General features: G+C 43.0%; 1 protein-coding gene across 3 annotated transcripts in view; it reads right to left on the reverse strand.

Moving 5' to 3' along the window:
- Window positions 1-13931, reverse strand: part of USP48 (ubiquitin specific peptidase 48) — a 73021-nt gene that overhangs the window by 48310 nt on the left and 10780 nt on the right. For all 3 annotated transcript variants that reach the window (XM_020874511.2, XM_020874510.2, XM_020874509.2), the window contains exons 2-3: window positions 2537-2657; window positions 1243-1399 (exon numbers count right to left, since the gene is read on the reverse strand). In XM_020874511.2, coding sequence (XP_020730170.1) covers window positions 1243-1399; window positions 2537-2657 — 278 coding nt within the window. The remainder of the gene's footprint in view (window positions 1-1242; window positions 1400-2536; window positions 2658-13931) is intronic.

The following is a 13931-nucleotide window of genomic DNA, read 5'->3' on the forward strand; positions in this document are numbered from 1 at the left end:
CAACTCTGAATATGTATTGGAAGGACTGATGCTGAAGATCCAACACTGTGGCCATATGATGCGGAGAGCCAACTCATTGGAAAAGACCCTGATGCTGGGAAAGATTGAAGGCAGGAGGACAAGGGGAAGACAGCGGATGAGATGGGCAGATGGCATATCACTGACTCAGTGGACACGGGTTTGAGCAAACTCTGGGAGATGGTGGAAGGACAGGGAAGCCTGGTGCGCTGCAGTCCATGGGGTTGGTAAAGAGTTGGACACGACTGAAGCACTAAACAATAACAAGTGCTTAGAAATTTAAAAAAAAAAAAAAAATCACATCTTTCGAAGACACATATTAAAACCATAATTCCCAAAGGAGTCTGTGGTACATTATTTTACAAAATAGAAATTTAGTGTCCACTTGTTATTGGCAAAATTTATATTTCAGCAAAAACAATGCTAAAAATTAAAAAGGATCCATTTTCCATTACTCATCCTTTACATACACTCATTCTTTATCTTCTGTACCATTAATCTAGATTTACATATTCAGAACTATAGCTTTAGGGAAACAAACTTAAGAATTTTTAAGCACTGTTTTGAAGCAAAGATTACTACTAACAAGGACCAAAACTAGCACCATTGTCTAAACAGCAGCAAGAAGGAAGATGTGGGGCTTAGGAATCCTATTTTTTCTCTTTCAGAGTCAAAGGCAAGGGCCACGAGCCCAAATCAGATCACATAAACGACAGCACTGGATTTACAGAGTCAAAAAAGTTCCCAACTTGGAGTTCTTACACTGTATCATCTCAGAGAAAAACCTCTAAATAGACATATTAATTAGGAATAACAATCCACATATTATGCAGGAAAAAAACAAAATAATTCCACTAGGAACAGTTTGAAACTGGTTTCTAAATTTGCAACGAGTGTACTCACATTATTAGTGGCTTGCTTTGCCAAGATTGGTTAATTTAATCTTAATTTTAGAGGGTATTTTGTAGGTCAGCGTATTTAGGAATCCAAACAAAAGGCTGTGGTTACACTAAAGTATTTATTAAGCCTCTCAAACCAGGCAGAAGAGTAACCATGTCTGTTTTATTGACTGATTTCTATCAAGCACTAGAATTTAATGGACTGCAATCACAGTGTATTACAGTGAAAAACGGCAGCTCAGGTTTTCTCTCTATGGTTGGCTCAAAGCGGCCTAGCTGGCAATAAGCTCAGGAGTGAGCCCTCCCCACACCCATCCCCACTCACCTTTTTCTTCTTGGATGCCATCTCCCATCATGTAGTCACTACAGGTGCTTGGACATAAGTAGAGCGCCTGCCGAAGCTCCAGGTTAAGAAACCACACTTGGAGAAAAGTGTTGACATAACAAGTGGCTCCAAGGTTAGTGAGGCCCACAAACGAGTTCTACAGATAGGAAAAATTTACAGTTATAAAATGAACTTTCTCCTAAAATAAAAAAAATCTGCCAAATGCTTTCAATATTTAATCTAAAATGTGTTAAACTGTCTTAATCCCATAAGCCTCTCTCGGGAAAGGTTAAGGGATAGTTGTCTTGGAAGCCCCATGTGGGTTGACTACAGGAGTGGGAACAGATTCAGGACAGCACCACAGCTCATCACCAGTGTTCTCCAGCCACTTAAACCTGTAACTCAGAGAACAGTGAGCTCTAGGAAACATCAGTGTGAAGATGTGTTACACAGGTTTTTCCTAAGAGGTCAGCATTCAATAGAAGGACAAAGTGAAACTTTCAGATAAATTATTTTCTATCCTACAGATCTGAGAGACTGGGGAGGGTGGGGTAAGAGGAAGTTTGTTGTTCAGCCGCTGAGTTGTATCTGACTCTTTTGTGACCCCATGGATTGTAGCCTGCCAGGCTCCTCTGTCCAAGGGATTTTTCCCAGGAAGAATACTGCAGTGAATTGCCACTTCTTTCTCCAGGGAATCTCCCCAACCCATGATCAAACCATGTCCTTGGCATTGCAGGCAGATTCTTTACCACTGAGCCACCTGGGAAGCCTCTAGAAGAACGGAGTCACAACTTTTTTCAAAGATGAGGCTGAGAATTCCAAAGTTTAAAAAGAGTCGTTCTTTTTAAGAGAGAAAATACCTGTACAGGTGACTATATTGTAAATGCCAGGCTTTATGATTAATATTAATGTATATTACCAAAAAAAGGGTAACTATCCACTGTATAACATGTAAAAATATAAGCCCAAGGAGACCAAATCATAACATTATGGGAGCTTGTTCTCTGGACTTACCACCTCCTTTGAAGAGACTAAAAAGAGCTCTAAGTAAAACGTGCTACATTAAAGCAAACACAGAATCAGCACCGAACTAAATATATTCTTAAAAGTTTACTGTATTACATAGCTACCTGTTTTAAAGCACATCATTAAGAACTGTTCCAGTTCAAGTGATTCAGTCTGAAATTCCACTACTGATCTTAAAGCTGCGTAGGTTACCTGACATCAGTAACAGTTTCTGACCACAGGCACAGAGGAATACCATATGGAAATCTCTTAGAAAATGATGGCTTACCTTTTTTCTCCTCTCACAGTTGGGGTCATCAATGTTATGAAAACTATTTTCATCTATTTCTCCTAACCAGATGTGTTCACCAATCCCAACCAAGCAATTTGGATTTCCTTTACAGTTTCGTCTATGAAAGAAAAAATTGTATAATTAAAAAATACCACAGTTTCATGATATGAAACATGCAAATTAAAACTATATAATTTAAAAATGGAAAAAACCCTATAATGATACTATTTTTAAAAAATTCTATTTCTCATCTATTAGATTAGCAAAACAGAAAAAGCACAGTATCACATCTGGTTTGTGAGACTCTGGGGAAAGAGAATCCATTTACTGTTGATGAGACTGCAAACTGGTAGGACTCTTACAGAGGGGAATTTCACAATTGCTAACAAATGTGCTACATACACAGCTACTCACTGTCCTATCCGTTTCATTTCTAAGAACTCACCATGAAGATGCATCTCCAACAGTGCAGAAACACAAGCACTAGGTTATTCATCACAACATTGGTCTTAATCGCAAAATGCTGGAAACAAATGACCAAACACAGGCAATATGGTACATTCACAGGGTGGAGTGCCACACAACTGTGACAGCAAAACACACGACAATCTCTATGAAATGATGCAGAGGAATTTCTAGGATACAGTAGTGAGTGAAGAGCGAACTGCAAAGGAGTTACCTACACAGCGTGCTACTCTTTACTGTAAGAAAGACGGAGAAATAAACCATACATGTATCTGCTCACTGGAACACAGAGGAAAACACAAATGTATATATATGCATAACTGAATCACTGTTGTACAGCAATAATCAACACAACATTTATATCAACTATACCTCAATTTAAAAAATAATAGTATTAAAAAAAACACAAAAAGGATAAATCAGATACTAGTGAAAGCAGTTACCGAAAAAGCATGAGTGGAATAAAGATTAAAAAAAAAAGGTGTGTGATCCTTTCCTGAACATACCGTTCCATACATTGCTGAATTTTGGGGGCCATGTGAATGTCATACACAAATCAGTAAGGGTGGAAGGAACTCTTAAGATCAGTACAAACAGTAACATATTTCAGTTGAGTAACATACAGTGAAAGGAAGAAGAGGGGGCACTAACCCAAGTTAACTTGAACTCAAGCCATCAGCAAGTTCACTTAGCAGGGTCAGGATGAAGAGGAAGGGAAGCAACAACGGACAACCCTTTTCAAAGATACACAGCGTAACAAATCTGAAACGTCTTATGCACTCTGCAATTGAACAAATAAGTAAATATATACTGAGGATGAAGGGAATCAAGTTTCGGAGAGGAAAGTTACAAATGACAGGAATAAAATGAACCCTAGGGCGTTTATTAGGGATAATAGGTTTAAATCTAAACCCATATGAGTCCTAATATGTATGAACAGGTAGATTAGTGTTGCAAAATGAAATACAAGACATTAGTTATTTGAATTCAGATAAATTATAAAAGCATTTGTTGTTTATCAGAAATTTGGATTTAATTGGGCAGCGTAAACTAGACAGCCTTTTTGTCAGCCGAGGACCTAAAAGCAATAACATGAACACAGCCAGCAACCAGATCTTAACTTCTAAATACTCCCCAGTGGAAGAACCCAGGGCTCCTGGGAGAAATGGTCAATTTGAAGGCTGGGCAGGGAAAGTACAAGATGTACATGGACATATTACGGTGCCCCCTAAGTAAGGATGTACTCAGAGAGTGAGGAATGTGAAAGGAAAGTGAAGTCGCTCCGTCGTGTCTGACTCTTCGCGACCCCTGGGCTGTAGCCTACCAGGCTCCTCCATCCAAGGAATTCTCCAGGCCAGAGTACTGGAGTGGGTTGCCATGTCCTTCTCCAGAGGACCTTCCCAGCCCAGGGATGGAACCCGGGTCTCCTGCACTGCAGGCAGACGCTTTACCCTCTGAGCCACTGGGGAAGCCCTCAGAGAGAGAGGAGGACACGCTGAAAGGAAGAGCTTGGATGGCGCTCCCAGTGCCCAAGTCTGGACAACGCGAGCAATGAAAGGACCGGATTACAATCTGCCCTATAACACAGGAATTCACTGCGTCCCACTGCAGATGGTGACTGCAACCATGAAATTAAAAGACGCTTGCTCCTTGGAAGAAAACCTATGACCAACCTAGACAGCGTATTAAAAAGCAGAGACATTACTCTGTCAACAAAGATCTGTCTGGTCAAGGCTATGGTTTTCCCAGTAGTCATGTATGGATGTGAGAGTTGGATTATGAAGAAAGCTGAGTGCCAAAGAATTGATGCTTTTCAACTGTGGTGTTGGAGAAGACTCTTGAGAGAGTCCCTTGGACTGCAAAGAGATCCAACCAGTCCATCCTAAAGGAGACCAGTCCTAGGTGTTCATCGGAAGGACTGATGTTGAAGCTGAAACTCCAAAACTTTGGCCACCTGATGCAAAGAGCTGACTCATTTGAAAAGACCCTAACGCTGGGAAAGATTGAGAGCAGGAGGAGAACGGAATGACAGAGGATGAGATGGTTGGATGGCATCACCAACTAATGGTAATGGTAACGGACATGAATTTGAGCAAGCTCCGGGAGTTAGTGATGGACAAGGAAGCCTGGTGTGCTGCAGTCCATGGGGTCGCAAATAGTCGGACACGACTGAGTGACTGGACTGAAGCGAGCAGCACAGCAGATGCCAAGTACAGACGGCTAGATGAAGGCCCCTGTGGAAGAAAATCTCTCCCAGTCAGTCTCCAGTGCGCCCAAGCTCCTTTTACCCCAATCAGCTGCAGACTACAGGAATGCAGGCAGTTACTATGCAGTCACCAAGTCACGTCTGACTCTTTCTGACACCATGGACTGCAGCACACCAGGTCTCTCTGTCCCTCATCTTCAGAAGTTTGCCCAAGTTCGTGTCTATCACATCAGTGATGCCATCCAGACATCTCATCCTCTGATGTCCTCTTCTCCTTCTGCCCTCAATCTTCTCCAGCATCAGAGACTTTTCCAATGAGTCAGCTGTTCCCATCAGATGACCAAAACACTGGAGTTTCAGCTTCAGTATCAGTCCTTCAACCTGAGTATTCAGGTTGATTTCCCAAGATTGACTGGTTTGATCTCCTTGCTCTTCAAGGGACTCTCGGGAGTCTTCTCCAGCACCACAGTTTAAGAGTATCAAATCTTCGGCGCTCTACCTTCTTTACGGTACAGCTCTCACAACCGTACATGACCACTGGGAAGACCATAGCCTTGAGTATAATGGACCTTTGTCAGAAGAGTAATGTCTCTGCTTTTCAACACACTGTCTAAGTTTGTCATAGCTTTCCTGCCAAGAAGCAATCATCTTCTGAGTTCAAGGCTGCAGTCACCATCCAGTGATTTTAGAGCCCAAGAAGAAATCTGTCACTACTTACACATTTCCCCCTCTATTTGCCATGAAGTAACAAGGCCAGATGCCATGATCTTAGTTTTTTTTAATGTTTACTTTTAAGATGGCTCTTTCACACTCTTCCTTCACCCTCATCAAAAGGTTCTTTAGTTCCCCTTCACTTCCTGCCATTAGAGTGGTATCATTCACATACCTGAGATTGTTGATGTTTCTCCCGCCTATCTTGATTCCAGCTTGTAACTCATCCAGCCCAGCATTTCTCATGATGTGCTCAGCGTACAGATTAAACAGGGTGACAGCAGACAGCCCTGTCATACTCCTTTTTCAACCTTAAACCAACCAGTTGTTCCATACAGGGTTCTGACTATTGCTTCTTGACCTGCACACATACAGATTTCTTAGGAGATGGGTAAGCGGTCTGGTATTTCCATTTCTAAGAGCTTTACACAGTTTATTATGATCCACATAGTCAACAGCTTAGGCGTAGTCAATGAAACAGAGGTAGATGCTTTTCTGAAACTCCCTAGCTTTCTCTGTGATCCAGTGAATGTTGGGAATTTGACCTCTGGTTCCTCTTCCTTTTCTAAAGCCAGCTTGGACATCTGGAAGTTCTTGGTTTGCATAGTGCTGAAACCTAGCATGCAACATTTTAAGCAAGATCTTACTAGCACGGGAGATGAGTGCAAGTGTCCGAGGTTAGCACATCCCCTTCTCGGATCACGGCCTCGATGTGGTGTAGGGGCCTGTGTAACTCGATGAAGCTATGAGCCATGCCACGTAGGACCACCCAAGATGGACGGGTAACAGCAGAGAGTTCTGACAAAACGTGACCCACTGGAGGAGGGAATGGCAAGCCACCCCAGTATACTAGCCGTTGAGAACCTCATGTACAAAAGGACAAAAAGATATGCAGGCAGACGCTGGTTCGATCCCTGGGTTGGGAAGATCCCCTGGAGGAGGAAATTGCAACCCACTCCAGTATTGAAACATCCCATGGACAAAGGAGCGTGGCAGGCTACTGTTCATGGGGTCACAAGAGCTGGACACAACTAAGCATGTGCGCAGAAGCAGCACGGGATAGATGATAGAAGTATCATCTATCATCCTGTTTGTACCAACTTTTTTATAGTAGGAAAATAGCTCGCTCTTCTTTTTATCGTAGTACAGGAGACAGATGAAGGAGCCTGAGACACATGTGTGACATAGGTACACATGTTTACCTGTTTGATGTGTAAACACCTTAGCCGGTTGACTCAAATTTTTATAACTTACTAGGATCCTAGAAAGCATCTTGATTTGCTAATGCTGGCTTAAACATCAAATTTTTCAAGGTCACAAGTAGTTCTGATTTAACCTAGGGAGAATAATGCCACTCATCTTCCCTGAAACAGTACATTCTTACAACTCTATAACTATACCAGTTATTCTTCTTCCCAGAAATCCTTCATGTTGCTTACAGGGGCATCTGGGAAAACCGAATCACAAAAACAAAGCAGGAAGAGCAGTCACTCTGGGCCTCCCTTGGCTCTTTCCCACTCTATCTCATTTATTTACACATTAGTTGGCTTCAAGGCTAGGTTTTTGTTTTGTGTGGTGCATGCCTACTACTCTATGCGCGTAGTTTCTTCAGCTCCCCCCACCTTCTTTTTTTTTTTTAAATTTGGAGCTAACTGTTCCTTCATTCTTCTGGTTCTAGCAAGAGTTGCTGAGACACAGCTCCCACCCAGAACCCAAAAACAATCTCACAAAATACTTAAAAGAATTGAGAGAAGGACAAAAACAAAACAACGCCTCTTCGACGGCAGGCCTTACGGGATGGGATGCGCGGGCTTTGGGAGCTTAGTTGTCCCAACATTAAGAAGGAAATCAACATGTTGCTTTGCATGAGAAATAGGTGAGAGAGGTTCCCAAAACCCGCCTTAGCTCTTTAGCCCAAGTGCTTCCCTGCCCTTTTCCGTTCTCGTTAAGTCATGTCAAACTCTTTGCGACCCCATGGACAGCAGCACGGCAGGCTCCCCTGTCCTTCACCATCTCCTAGAGTTTGCGCAAGCTCATGAACATTGAGTCAGTGATGCCATCCAACCATCTCATCCTCTGTTGTCCCCTTCTCCTCCCGCCTTCAGTCTTTCCCAGCATCAGGGTCTTTTCCAATGAGTCGGTTCTTTGCATCAGGTGGCCAAAGTATTGGAGCGTCAGCTTCAGCATCAGCCCTTCCAATGAATATTCAAGGTTGATTTCCTTCAGGATTGATCTCCATGCAGTCCAAGGGACTCTCAAGATGTCTCCTCCAGCTCCACAGTTCGAAAGCATCAATTCTTTGGTGCTCAGCCTTCTTTATGCTCTCTCTCACATGCATACATGACTACTGGAAAAACCATAGCTTTGACTAGACGGATCTTTGTCAGCAAAGTGATAGCTCTGTTTTTTAATATGCTGTCTAGGTTTGTCATAGCTTTTTCTCCAAGGGCCAAGTGTCTTTAAAGGCTACAGTCACCGTCTGCAGTGATTTTGAAATCCAAGAAAATAAGGTCTGTCACTGTTTCCCTTTTTTCCCCACCTATTTGCCATGAAGTGATGGGACCAGATGCCATCATCTTGGTTTTTTGAATGTTGCATTTTAAGCTAGCTTTTTCACTCTCTTCTTTCACTTTCATTACGAGGCTCTTTACTTCTCCACTTTCTTCCATAAGGGTGGTGTCACCTGCAGGTTATTGATATTTCTCCCAGCAGCCTTGATTCCAGCTTGTGCTTTATCCAGCCCCACATTTCACATAATGTACTCTGCACATAAGTTAAACAGGCAGGGTGACAATATGCAACCTTGACATACTCCTTTCCCAATTTGGAACCAGTCCATTGTTCCATGTCTGGTTCTAAGTGTTGCTTCTTGACCTGCACACAGATTTCTCAGGAGGCAGGTAAGGTGGTCTGGTATTCCCATCTATTTAAAAATTTCCCAGTTTGTTGTGATTCACACAGTCAAAGGCTTTAGCATAGTCAATGAAGCAGAAATAAACGTTTTTCTTGCTTTTTCTATGACCCAGCAGATGTTGGCAATCTAAGCTCTGGTTCCTCTGCCTTTTCTAAATCCAGCTTGTACATCTGGAAGTTCTCGGTTCACATACTGTTGAAGTCTAGCTTGAAGGATTTTGAGCACTACCTTGCTAGCATGTGAAAGGAGCCCAATTGTACAGTAGCTCTTTGGCATTGCCTTTCTTTGGGACTGGAATAAATGCTGACCTTTTCCAGTCCTGTGGCCACTGCTGAGTTTTCCAAATTTGCTGGCATACTGACTGCAGCATTTAATATCATCTTTAAGGATGTAAAATAACTCAGCTGGAATTCTATCACCTCCACCAGCTTTGTTCTGCCCTAGCCTTGATTTATTTGTTTAAATCTTTCCTGAATTAAAACAAACACCTCCTTAGATTTAACTGAGGCACTTCCCTTACATGAGGTTATTTTCAAGTTCCCATCACCTGTGTCTAGAAGCCCTAACAAATACAGACTGACTAAATAAAGCTTTTTCTGTTATTAACTCCACAAGCCAATGATCCATTTCAGTCTGACAGACCCCCTAGTTCTTTTTTTTTAAGCAAGCACATCACGCAGCTTGCAGGATCTTAGTTCCCCCACCAGGGTTGAACCTAGGGCCACAGCAGTACAAACGAGTCCTAACCACTGGACCACCAGGGAACTCCCAAATCTCCCAATTCTTAAGAAGAGCTTCCTCTAAGCTTTCCTTTAAGAACAGTTAACAAACACAGGGGGAAACATCTCAGCCGTGGAAAAATGCAAACTTAAAACAGCCATGAAAAATGTTTTCACTTACAGAATTAGAAAAAAAAAAGGATGTTGATGAATCAGGGTAAAGTGAGAGTCACTATCCATGGTGGTTAAACAGGAGAAATCTTGAGAAAATATCACAAAATGTTAAATGACACCAACATTTTGTTTCAGTACTTCCAGGCACTTGTCCACAGAATGTCTGAGACTGCAGCAAGGAAACAAAACGAAGAACTGTAACGGCTACTTTCTTCCTGGGGCTATGGATACAGGAACACGAAGTGGCTACAGCAGTAGACAGGCTCCCCAAATGTCTGGGCTGGTACCCCAAGCAACTGTGACATCCCCTGCTGCGGTTTTAGACCAGTAAACACTTTGGCAGCAACATAAATGATGGACTGAAGCTGAACAAAGCAACACAACAATTTTCCTGGTGAGAGATGAAGTCCTAAATATATTTGGTGGCAATGCAAGCAAGGGAAGAAAGCTTAATTCAAGCATAGCAATGCAAGGCAATCAACAGGACTTGGGAACAGATTAGATGGTGCAAGCAAGAAGGAAAAGGAGACATCTGTAGTGATGTCCAAAACTGTAAAAAGAGGAAACAATTTCTCACAAGTCAAACTGTCTGTGGGGGATAGTTAGTGAGTTTGGGATAGACATGTACAAACTGCGACAGTCAAAATGGATAACCAAGGATCTACTGTTCAGCACAGGGAACTCTGCTCAATGTTATGTGGAAAGCCCAGATGGGAGGGGAGTTAGGAGGAGAATGGACACATGGATATGTATGGTTGAACGTATACATGTATAACATACATGCGACTCCAATGCTCTGGCCACCTGATGCGAAGAGCTGACTCATTTGAGAAGACCCTGATGCTGGGAAAGATTGAGGGCAGGAGGAGAGGGGACGATAGAGGATGAGATGGGTGGATGGCATCACTGACTCAATGGACGTGGGTTTGGGTAAACTCCAGGAGCTGGTGGACAGGGAGGCCTGGCGTGCTGCGGTTCATGGGGTCGCAAAGAGTAGACCTGTCTGAGCGACTGATTGAAACAGACTGATACATGTATACGTATCCCTTTGCTGTCTACCTGAAACTATCACAGTATTTTTAATTGGCTATATCCCAATACAAAATAAAAAGTTTAAAAAACAAGTAAAGTTGAGTTATATAATTAAAAAAACTGTAAAGTGGTAAAAAAAAAAAAAGTAGGCTAAGAATCTAAGGGTACAAATGATTTAAGCTCCTTCTACACTCACCACAGGTTAAAAGTAATAGTTTTGGTTCTGTTTTCACAGATCTCCAACAATCTGTCATTTAGAAGTGTACCTTCCAGCACAGTGGACAGAAACCAACAGTCAATGAACACACAGTTGCTGTGCAGTTCAAAGAAAATTTATTATCTGAATGGGAGTGGAGGGTAGAGATCTTACGCTCTGCGTGATCACTTAAAGAGTCAGTATTGCTTTGTTTTTCTCCCTCAACACCTTTTAGTTTCTTGGCTCTCTGGCTTCGTTTCACACCCAGCTCAGGGAGAAATCAATGAAGAATGGCAACAAGCCAACTCTGCTTCTGGGGAAGACCCCTGACCATACTAAAGCTTTGCTGAATGCAGCACCAGATTCTGGAAAGTGATTTGCGTGTGTGTGTGTAGATACACACACAGGCAGAGAACAGGTTAGACGAATATTACTGAAATGGTTCCAATAATAACCACTGACTGACTGAACTGTCCTTGAAAATTTCAAATTGTTAGGTCCAGGAACTCAACTAGTCCCCTCTAATTAAGAACATTCTTGTCCCTCTATCATTTTATTTCATAATCACAAACCAGTCTCTCGCCAGATGTCAACAAGGAAGGAGGAATTCAGAAGCCTCCCCATCTTTGACAGGTGGGCGAGGGGAGAGGCTGCAGCAGGTCACTGCCTACCTTCAAGCCCTTTCCAGAACTTTGGTGGCTGACTCAACACTCCCTGGCTCCTCTTGTCCTATGTGCTAGTCGAAAGACAACAAAACCAACCCCCTGTCATGATTCTGCTCACAGGAAAAGGTCTCCATCTCCTCATTTATAAAACAAGGGGGGTGGGGTTAGGTGAACACTAGAATTTTCTGATCTTTTTAATTTGGATCCCTTTAGAAGCCCATGTTTATAAAAACACCTAAGTACATGAGACAGTAAGACCATTCTGCCCTTTCTGCCTCTAGCCAGAAACAGAAAGATGATGAAAACAAGGGCAGAAGTGGTGCTGGGTAAGAGGTAGTGGTTGTGATCAGTCTGGGTGATCTGTGCTCAGCGTGCTGCTGCGGGGACTGTTTCAAGCTGCTATCAATCAATATGACCAGCATCAGTTTTCCACAAGACATGTCACAGTGCAGAGTGAAAGTCAACAGTGTCCCTTTGTAACCAAAACCTATCATCTTCTAAAGGAAACTACACTCTACAGGTTCACACATTCTGTCAAGTTGATATGCTCAGATAAGAATTACAGGACCTGAGGAGATACCAAAATAAAAGACAAAGTCCCAGGCACCAAAGAAGCGCTCACAAGTCATGATGCAACAGCAAGGTGAAAGGACAGCTTCAGAGAAGCAAGCGCCATGCAGGCATTAAGCACAGATCGCTCAGCGGGAACCTCACAGGAGGGGACTGCTGCCAAGCTGGGAGTCTCCAAGGGCACACAGAAACTCACAACACGTGAGAGGAGAACCAGAGAGCCCTCCAGGCCCAGGAGAGCCTATGGAGAGAGGCTAGAGAGGCAAAACCAGCCGAGGCTTACAAGGAAGTCTCCCTGTGGATGCAGTTCCCCACAGCTGGAGGCTTTGGGGAGAGGGTCTCGGAAAGCCGAGAGGCTGCAGAGAAGCAGGGGCTAGGTAAGATCACAGAAGCCCTCACACACTATGCATGGCAAGAACTCGGACTTTATTCCGGAAGCAACAAGGAGCCAATATACAATTTTACGAAGAAGAAGAACTGGACTGGAACTTTAGAAAGATCCTCTAAGTGGATACATGTATATGTATGGCTAAATCCCTTCACTGTTCACCTGAAACTATCAGAGCATTGTAAATTAGTTATACCCCCAAATAAAAAGCTCAACAGGAAAAGAAAAAAAGAAAGAAAATAGAAAGACCAAGGCATTACCAGGCATTTGACAAAAAAATAAAAAAGGTTCTCTAATTACACTTCTCAAGCAAAGTGGCTTATCAGAATCATTTGAAGATTTCACAAGTTTTGCTTTCCCAATCATTGCCATTCTCACAAAGTTCCTCCTATTTTTACTGTCTTAAGCTTCTAATTTTTTGTTTTAAACGGGAAATTTTCAAAGTCTAAATCTTGGCTCTTGGTGGGGAGCGGCAGTGAAACAGAGAAACAACATGGATGCTGTAACTAAGAGATGAGAAACAAGACCTGACACGTAGGAGAGAGTGGCTGACGTAAGAGTTCAAGTCAACAGTCCTCGGCACTGGTTATTTTTGTGGCGAGGGGAAAGAAGGAACCGGTTGGACATATGTGGCTTCATTTAAAGTATCTGTTAAAGGAAGGATGGGAACCACGGATTGCTTTCAGAATATTCACATCTGGAAATTCATTAAGTCTAGTGGCTCAGACGGTAAAGCATCTGCCTATAATGCGGGACACCCGAGTTCAACCCCTGTGTTGGGAAGATCTCTTGGAGAAGTCAACCCACTCCAGTATTCTTGCCTGGAAAATCCCATGGACAGAGGAGGCTGGTAGGCTACAGTTCATGGGGTCACAAAGAGTCGGACACGACTGAGCGACTTCACTTTCACATTCACCTAACAACCTGATTTTATTTGAAATTCTGAATTCTGACCAAAAGGACGTAAGAGAAAGTAAACATACAGCAGAGAGGACACACGAGGCATCAGGATCCCGGTGAAGCCTCATGCATACATGCAGCCACTGCCTCGAAGCAGGTTTGCCAGCCCGCGGTTGCTCTATTTCATGAGAAAGAGTCCCAAGGTTACATCATTTGACACCAAAGAGGCTTCTCTTACCCTTCATCTAAACATTTACAATTTTTCAAGGCTGGTGCTGGCTTTCCAGGCGGCGCTAGTGATAAAGAACCCACCGGCCAAAGCAGGAGACATAAGAGATACAGGTTCAATCCCTGGGTTGGGAAAAGCCCCAGGAGAAGGACATGGCAACCCACTCCAGAATTCTTGCCTGGGAATCCCATGGACAGAGGAGCCTGGTGGGCCACAGTCCATA

The sequence above is a fragment of the Odocoileus virginianus genome, chromosome 30 (genome assembly GCF_023699985.2).
Source record: "Odocoileus virginianus isolate 20LAN1187 ecotype Illinois chromosome 30, Ovbor_1.2, whole genome shotgun sequence".
Taxonomy (NCBI): Eukaryota; Metazoa; Chordata; class Mammalia; order Artiodactyla; family Cervidae; genus Odocoileus; species Odocoileus virginianus.